Source organism: Hyalella azteca, unplaced genomic scaffold (genome assembly GCF_000764305.2).
Source record: "Hyalella azteca isolate HAZT.00-mixed unplaced genomic scaffold, Hazt_2.0.2 contig11975, whole genome shotgun sequence".
Lineage (NCBI taxonomy): Eukaryota > Metazoa > Arthropoda > Malacostraca > Amphipoda > Hyalellidae > Hyalella > Hyalella azteca.
In genome coordinates, this window is record NW_025941948.1 from 1 (window position 1) to 9,613 (window position 9,613).

General features: G+C 36.9%; 1 protein-coding gene across 1 annotated transcript; it reads left to right on the forward strand.

The window, feature by feature from the left end:
- Positions 1-3,035: 3,035 nt before the first annotated feature.
- Positions 3,036-8,352, forward strand: LOC108677443 (oxysterol-binding protein-related protein 2-like; the record flags this gene model as incomplete). The annotated part of the gene is made up of 2 exons (XM_018165663.2): positions 3,036-3,417; positions 8,139-8,352. Coding segments are annotated over exons 1-2 (249 nt in total), but the record flags the coding sequence as incomplete, so codon positions are not given.
- Positions 8,353-9,613: the final 1,261 nt, after the last annotated feature.

The following is a 9,613-nucleotide window of genomic DNA, read 5'->3' on the forward strand; positions in this document are numbered from 1 at the left end:
AATATATGAAATACATCCTAATTGGAATAGAGGATAAAAGCTAAAAATAGGCGAGATCGCTGACTCAACGGAACTCTGCGCCTCGTAAAAAGGAAAGTGCGAGCCAGGACGTATATTTCTATTTCAGAGAGCCTCGCAGGCTCTGAATAACAAGATTACTTATGGCTGAAGCTCTCGCTCCCCATTTGTTAGAATTACTGCAAATTGCTCAAACTGTTCAGTTTTTTGTTATTTTCTATAATTATATTTTTATTTTATATCTTATCTGAACGCTAGAATACGTATTTTACAATGTCCACTTTTGAAAGAAAGCGACTTCGAGCAGTTCCTGTTGTCCCTCTCGGCTATCAGAAAATCCCATTGAAGCTTCAAGAGATTCCGAGCAGCTCTGAGGATCACATGAGCTCGACAACAGCTGCTGGCAACGTCACTTTGGAATAGATCGGTCGCTTCCGTTTGATCGAAGCAGAATTGACTCGTGAAAATATTTTCCACCTCATCCCGTCATCTTAGTTACACGATGGCTCACGTCAGTCTAGTTCAAATTGTGAAGATTTAAAATGAAAATCTAAAATAGGCATCTTTATTTAAGCAGTCAAAATAAGAACAGTAAGCGATTCATGAGCTAATCGAACTAGTCCAGGAGATGATGGTTTTTTCGTTTCTCCTCTAATAATTTGCAAAGATATATTTACTTTCACGGCTCAAATTCACTCCTAATTTGGGCATAATCCTAAAGTTAATGAAAAGGCCTCAGTCATGGTTGAATTAATAATTAATTCAACCATGGCCTCAGTCATTATGAGTCATGAAATCTAACGAGCTTGATTAGAGCACCGAATGAAAACCGAGACATACAATTCCACAGGTATCCAATATGATCAAAATGTAGCCTAGGTTTTGGCCAAAATATGAGGTTATGGGCTTGTGCATATGGTCCCGATCTGAAAAATTATTATCGATCGCTAAGATCTCCGTAGAGAAATTGCATTTTTGAGGCACCAGTATGAATGAAAAAACTTTGATGCAGACGACTCTGATTGGCTGACGTACTCTGGATTATTGCATGGCTATGATTGCTAGAATGAGTGTCGATTGTCACAGCCTCATTCCGCAACTTGAATGCATTTTCAGTTCATTCCATGATCAGTACATTTTCAGGTACAAGGACAAAGAACATGAAAATTTGGAACTTAGGTTTTTAAAAGTCTCAAATTTAATTATATTTTTAATTGACAATAGATATTTAAAAGGTCCGGTAAAAACTGATGACATGAAGTGGAAAATTTATGTATTATCAAAATAACTTCGCAAATGTCTACAATATTGCCTCAAGGATTGAAACGCTATAATTAAAGCTATCAACCAAGACCAGCTAAATTTTTTTCCTTTTTTCCAAGCTGAACAGGGCATGTTCTTTATATAAAGTAATTACTGCAACAAATCTGCAATTTAATAAAATATCTAGCTCACACACCCATACAATAATTGATACAATACAATATTTTTCCCATTATAAACCATGCAAAAATTATGTCAGGATTTGAACTGCATTAGGTACTTGTTTCACAGCAACGAGAAACACGTCAATCAGAATTTTTGTGTGTAAAATAAACAATTTAACTTTTTACGAACGAGCGGAATTTTTCAGGACTCAGAACTCAGCGGCAAAAGCTTCGTCTGGCCGAAGAAATTAAATCACGAGTCATCGTTTGATGGCTTGGCTGCTAGCGAGGCAAGACTTATCGAAGATTTGTTTCAATAGTTTTTTTTAAATAAGAGAAGTATGACTCACATCGGCAATTAGGTGGAACACTCAAAACAATGACTGTACAAATACCACTTTGAATCTCTAAGGATTACTAATAACCTCTTTCACTGCAGCATATCTTCAGAATTAATTCATTTCTATATTGTGAAGAAGTTTCATTTATTGAAGTTAACTCAACTATAGTGTATTGTTAAGTGCGATATATCACCGAGAATGACACAATATTTAATTGCATCAATTATGAACATATTTTATTAGGACGATCGTTCAGCATCCGCTTGCTGTTAATATCTTCGTGGTGTCGCTAATCCATGACACAGGAAGACTGAAAAGGAAATAAATTATCGNTATGTTTCAAATGTATAAGTATTAATAACCTTAAAAGTGAAACTTTAGTTAATAATTCTTGCAACTGAACTAACTATCATCACAACTCAATAATACAATTTCAGCCACTGTCACGCAGAATAGGAGTAAGTACATTGAATTATTCTGCACTCTAAAGTACGTGGACATTCGGCAGTCCGCTATTAGCACAAGACTTACATTGATGGCAACTCTTCGATTTGTACATTCCTAAGGTAAAAAGCAGATCTCGCTCGAATCATCTTTAGAATTTCCGCTAAAATGTTGAATACATCGTCACGTACCTTTAATTTTAGTACTTTACGACAGCTGACTCGTGAATCCACTCCTGAAAATACGTAAATAAAAATATCCGAGGTCACCTATGCTATTTCTCGTTAAATTAATATACAAGTAATTCTTCCAATCGTGATTCCTAAGGGAAGAAATTCAGTGATGCACAATAGCTTTACCAATGTACTTTATTACGACCGAAGCTATAAAACAGTCGCAGCAAAATACGACGTGTTTATTGCGAATTCTCTGTCCCGGTAACATGTGGCATGCCGCGCAATACGAAGGCTATACCTTCGTATCGCTAGGGCGATATCAACTTGATTCATCTCTGAAATTGCCTCACGACAGTATTAACTTTTATGCTCGCCTAATATTGTAATATTATATTATCAGGCACGTTAATCCTTAACCATCTAGGAATCATATCTGCTCGGCTGATAGCCAAATATCATGGATTGCTCTTTCAGCCGCAGTGTCTGAAATGTTAGACCACATGTATACAATGCCTCCGGGTTTGATGGTTCGGATGCCAACTTTTTCAATTTGAATCTATATTTAACTATAAACCATAAAATAAGTATTTCTGTAAGACCATAAATAAATGTTCCTTATCAGTGCAGGAGATGTTTTAGAACTCGTGTAAAAAACGGAACTAAGTGAAATAGTAGAAATCTATAACGATTGAGATTAGATATAATTCCACACCGGAATCTCACGTTAATTTTACTGTACCCTACGTTCTCTAAGACTGCCGATAAATGTTTGCCGCGTATAGCTGAAGTGGCGAGTTAAATCTGTGTGTCGTTCGAGGATTTCAATACGAAAGTAGAATTGGCCCAACATTTGAATTATAAATTAGCCAACACTTGAATTATTGATGCTAACCCTGAAAGGACAAGGAATAAATCGGCCTGAGTGTGATAAGATAATCCTTCAACAGAGCGCTGACGTGCAACTCTTGTGTTCAACATGACTTCTATCGTTGAAGTGGAAAAGCAACACAGGTAAGGATAACCATTTCGTTTTGATAACCGTCCTGTCGTGTAACGTCTCTCTGAAACGTAAACAACTCTTATTCATATTTTTATGATTCAGGTAGTAATGACTTAATTTTTAATATTTTTCTCCTCGCTCCAAACCTTATAACAATATTACCCTTCATTTTTACTCTTATTAAGTTATTAATTAAAGTTTTAAGTCATCGCTTTCCGCCAGCCTGTGTTTAAAATTAAAACTGACCAGCAAGACACCACTTCTTCACAGCTTCAAGTGGCCGTAAATTGTGCCTGTACGGCAGGCTTCGGGGAGAGCATGCAGCACTGCAACTTTAACTGTCGTCACTCACTGCACGCTTCCTTACCTTTAGCTAAGGCACCTGCTTCTGAATCAAATCAATTTCTCATCCATTTTCTCATCCATTTTCTCATCCATTTCCTCATCCATTTTCTCATCCATTTTCTCATCCATTTTCTCATCCATCTTATCCACGCCGAGAAGAGTGAATGGTGAAGGGGGACCAAATCAATTTATTCACAACAAATTCGTATGCCTGGGATGTAGCCAGGGAGTAGGGATAAGAAAATACGGGTAGTTTCTGTGTGACTATTGATGCGTGTCCTTTGCACTCATTGCATGCTTTTACCGGCTAGATAAGCATCTCTAAACTTGAACATAAATCGATGATAAGGCTAATTTTTTCGTATTACACGTGTTTAAAAGAAAATCATCCAACTTATTCTATATTTTCAACTCCAATAAACATATTCAAGTGCTGTTCCATTTGATTCTATATTCCACTTTTGTTATACCATTCCTCAGACCATCCATTGTTGCTGGTCGCGTAGGCTCATAAAGGAAATCTTTGATAAATCGCCACTTGAGAAAATCCCTGACAGTAATGAAATCCCAATTACCTCAGAGGCCAGAAATGTAGGGATGCATTATTTTGTCCAGTGCGGCAAATTTTTACAGTCCAGACGCCATTTCCGCGAGAACTGAAGTAGGCTTTGGGCTTTCGCTCAAATGCATCGCTGCTAACCAGCAGTCACCATGTAAAACTTGAAATTTTCTTCTTTTTCTGACGCTTCGTTGTTGTTATATATGTATCTAAAAAATAAAAAATATATATTTCAAACTTTTAAAAGCAATTAAAGGCATTTCCGAGTCTAAGCAAAAGCATGCATGTAATCAATTTGGTTACGTCTTTCCAAAAATACAATAATATTTTTGTTTCTAAAATCCAGTTTCGTTAGTCAATTACATTAACGTCAGTCAGTTTCAGTTTTGTTCGTCATAAACAATTAAGTTCGTTAACTAATTTACACAAGACATTCGTTAGCTTTTAATCTTCTCCTCCAGAGTTTAATCCACAAGTCTTTAAATTGTGATACCAAGATTAAATGTCATAAAAAAACGCCGAAATCTTTAATTGTAATGTATTGTATGATTTATTATAATAGGTTGGATTTGTATGAAGAATGACATACGAGACAGTATAACTTCTATCAGGATGAAGTAGAAAAAAGAAACCAATTCATTCAATATTTATTCGATGGATAATTGGAGCGAAGGTTAGAACCGATAGCCAACAATTAGTCTCACCGACCATCAAGGAGGTTTTAGTAATAATTATTCTGGTAGCCTAATCCAAGTAATATCATTAATTTCCCAATGGATTCAATTATTCTCTAATGCATAACAAAATATATCATATTCATTCACCGTTTCTTTGGAATGCACTGATTTGAATACTCGCGGGAATTAATAATTCAAGGGGCATTTCCAACCATATCAAAAATGCATAGTTGATCGGCGAGCAAAATGTGATAAAAGTTATAATTACATGATCCACGATCAATGACCGATATAACGAAATGTTTTCAGAAAAATTGTGAAAAGTCTTTCTCCGCTTTAAATAAACTACGTAAAAGTATCTAAATGGGATACTTTAGATATCCACAGGTATCTGTGCCCTTGGAATCAGTAACTATACAGCGCAAACTTCGCTTCTACTGTATAACAGCAGAACATTTCCGGTCTCGCATTACTCTCTTTAAAAAATATACAGGGATGTCTTGTCGTGACTCGTATTCTGATTAGCAAGTGGCAATTAAATTAATTAAAGTAGCAGTGACACTATGGTTTCTCTCATGTACAAGTGCATCAGTACCACTGCCAGAACGCACTGCTCCTGAACGTCGTCCGTGCCTTGGCTTTATATCTATCAAAGCTGTATCATCTTCCAAATCATTTGCATTATTTCTATCACTATTCCATGGCATTAGAAGAAGTATGCTTTAGTGAACGAAATTATAATTTTAAAACGTTCGGGAATCAAGAAAATAAGGCGTCTATCATTGCAATTATGGTACTGGTAATTAGCGGGGTCAAATTGTAGCGACTTATAAGTTATAGGACTTGAGGTCACTGAACAAGAGGATCTGTAGAATATAATTCTACTGTCCATCTCAAATTTTGTCCGCTATAATGAATGCACGGTGTCGCCTTTAGATTATGAAACAGATCGCGACGTTGGCCACAGGATGGATTCATTAATGTCTTTATAACGAGGTTTTCCCATTAATGGAAGGTAAACCTTGGAAATATCCGTCCCAGTGGCAAATCACCGAGGAAATTGTTGGAGCTGAAGCTTTACAAAGCGTGGTCACGTCACAAACATTGACTAAACATGAATATGATTCCAGCGTTATGGCTATTACTATCATTGCATATTTAATTACTCGTTTACCTATGTTAAAAGTTTGTAAACAAATAAATACTTGAACAAAATATCTTTTAATTTGTAGTCTTTTGCTTAGTGTAGTCAAGTTCTTTCATTAGAAATCTCAAGAAATATTTATATAGTACTTTTATAAAATAGGACTCAGGATGCCTAACGTACCTCAGCACGCAGCGCGATCTCGTGCTGAATAAAACTTTAGTTTTAGAGCGACGTGGTCTTGCATAATCTAGTACATCGTTAACGAACCTTGACTCTTGACTTGACTTGAATTCTCGTACAGTTTTTACGACTCATTAGTAAATGTTATGTAGGATATATTGCATACAGTGATAGCCGTACTAAATCAGCTTTTATTCGGCGTTTTTAAAATACCATTATCGGTATTGAGCTTGAGGCCATATATCGATCACTCGTGTAATTCAAACGTATTAACTTTCGTTCAGATAAGGATAGCCGTGACAAAATAGATTGTTCGATAATAGAAGCTTTAGGGACCATCACACGACCGAGCAACACGAAGCACAAACCGAGCATGTATTGACCATGTCTTATAACATGAACAATTTACAAGGAGCACAGATCGAAAACATTGTACACTGGTCGTGTCTGACCATGTCATTCAGAGAAACGCCCAGGCAGAACAGTCGGAGCGACATACAACGTAACGTTCAGCTGTGTAAACCAGGCAATGAGGGGGAAAGTGATGTATCTGCCCAGGCTACAATAGCCGTCATACGATTAATAAACTTTTTGTTTTCTATATAATTCTATACTCATAGTTTCGCGGGCGTGCACGTAGAAAATATAAAATTTAAATACATAAAAAATTAATAATTTGTAGAAGCCACTGAAAAACCGCATTATTGGCTAATTATTCGAGACTTAAAAACAACTTGCGGTGTCTCTTCTTTTGCCTTGCTGAATGCAAGCTGCGGCATCGCTCATTACAGTCCACAATTGAAACTCACGTAGACGCTTATAACATTTACAACAATTTGATGCACATAAAATAAAATACCTCCAAAAATTCATCACGTAAATCTCCAAAGGATTATTTTCACCATGGATATTTAATAGTCTTTCAGAAATATTATTTCGCAGCTAAACTGGGATGGTTACATGAAACGGAATATTTTTCTTGCTATCTAACGAGGCGAGTTGATGATATTAAAAAATGTATAAGAAATTTTCGCCAACCCTAAATAATGAACCACGCATGTGAGATCAAAAACAAGAAAATTTTGCGTCAACACGATGTACGCTGTATAAAAGAATTGTTTTTAGCCCCGTAAGCCTGTTAATTGCAGCTCTGATTGAAAGCCACGCTGTGATTACAATATCAATAGGCGCAATTTACTGCTCTCTTAGTCCCGTAAATTTTACCATGAAGCTCACGTGTTCCTTCTTTGAACCTATAAGAATTGTATTCTGTTTTCGAGTTTAATTTTCATTCAACTTGGGGTGGAAAATTTAAAGTGCATCTCAAATAAATCTCAAAATACCAGAGCCAAAAATTTCTAGCTGGATGTCTCTGCATTACGAGTCCTCGTGAATTTTCTAGTCGATGGCGATGCAGGTATAGTTAAAAAATAAATGTGCGAGGTGCGATATACCATATCCTAATTGGCCACAATTGCAACGTTTGAATAGACAAAATGCTTCTTCCTAACAATAATAATGGATACACAATTATATGTTATGTAAAAATTTATATACACAAAAAAAATATTTTTACACAATTATATAAATGGATAATTTTGAACATTAGGACATAATTGGCGAAACAATGTTACCCTCGTGTATTAGTGTTTGCGTTATAAATCACACATAAATGAATGCAAGAAAATGAAGAGCAAGACATAAATCATTAAATATGTTCCCTTATTAAATCAATGTATGGGATCCCCCAAAAATGCAAAACTATCACAAGCATCTTACTAAAGAAGCAAACAAGATAAACTATCTCTTCCTCTCTTGTTTCAGAACACGGTTACCAGCCCCACAACAGACTTCTTCAGGCGAGTTTTCCCTGTGGTCCGTACTGAAGCAAGGCATCGGCAAAGAGCTCTCGAAAATAACCATGCCTGTAGTGTTCAACGAACCTCTCTCCTTCCTGCAACGGGTCACCGAGTATATGGAGTACGCACATCTTCTCGATAGAGCTTGTGAAGAAGATGACCCTGTGCTCAGGATGCAGGTAAGGAAACCAGTGTTGTCTAATAACCCGAACTTGGCTTTTCGACTGTTATTCATGCTGTTTACCTAACCGGTAAATTATGATGCGTATTCATAATATACTAGCAGATTATCGCTCAACTCTCTATATTCAATCTATATTCTTTGTAGTCGTAAACGCGTTCATGAAGACATGCTTCAAATCAGTGTATTTTCAGTTTCGTGCCTAAAACAAACGCTCGGATAAGTGCTGTTTTATCTTCCTTCAAAAGGGAAAACACAAAAACGCTATGCTCTCAAAGTTTAGAGCGCACCTGGTTATCCTCTGTAAAGAATAATCCCGCATCATAATAATCACAAATGCATCGTAGCACGCCCTGAGTGAGCAATTGTTTGCGGTCCATAATAATAATCCCAGTCTAAGCCGCATGTGCATCGTCAACGAAGCACTCAGGCCTACATGCACTCAGTGTTGATAGTCAAAAGCCTGCGGTGCTTCCGCACTGCCACGTCGAGAGCTGCATTGCGGGATCATCAAAGAATGTAAGCACGGAGAAAAATAAAGATTTGCCACGGCTAGCAGTCTTCATCGATTGCTGGCACTGGTCTCACAATGCCTAAGTCTGCAGTGTCTTGCGGGCGTCTTTTATGCAACGAGTGTCTCCCAAGTGAGCATGATCAACCTGACGGCTTCTTTTTGTATTGCAACAACTTCTATTTTGGTGGATCGGTCAGCGATAGGGTGAAGAATTTTATTCAATTGAATAAGAAATTCCACTTGGAAGCCTTGCAAGTTGCCCGATTTAAAACGAGGGTCATGATCCTTTCTACAACCCCTGGCAAAAATTATGGAATCACCGGCCTCGGAGGATGTTCATTCAGTTGTTTCACTTTGTAGAAAAAAAGCAGATGACAGACATGACGCAAAACTAAAGTCATTTCAAATAAAAACTTTCTGGCCTTAAAAAACACTATAAGAAATCTAGAAAAAAATTGTGCAGTCAGTAACGGTTATTTTTTTAGACCAAGCAGAGGGAAAAAATATGGAATCACTCAATTCTGAGGAAAAAATTATGGAATCATGAAAAACAAAAAAACGCTCCTACACATCACTAGTATTTTGTTGCACCACCTCTGACTTTTATAACAGCTTGCAATCTCTGAGGCATGGGCTTAATGAGTGACAAACAGTACTCTTCATCAATCTGCCTCCAACTTTCTCTGATTGCTGTTGCCAGATCAGCTTTGCAGGTTGGAGCCTTGTCATGGACCATTTTCTTCAA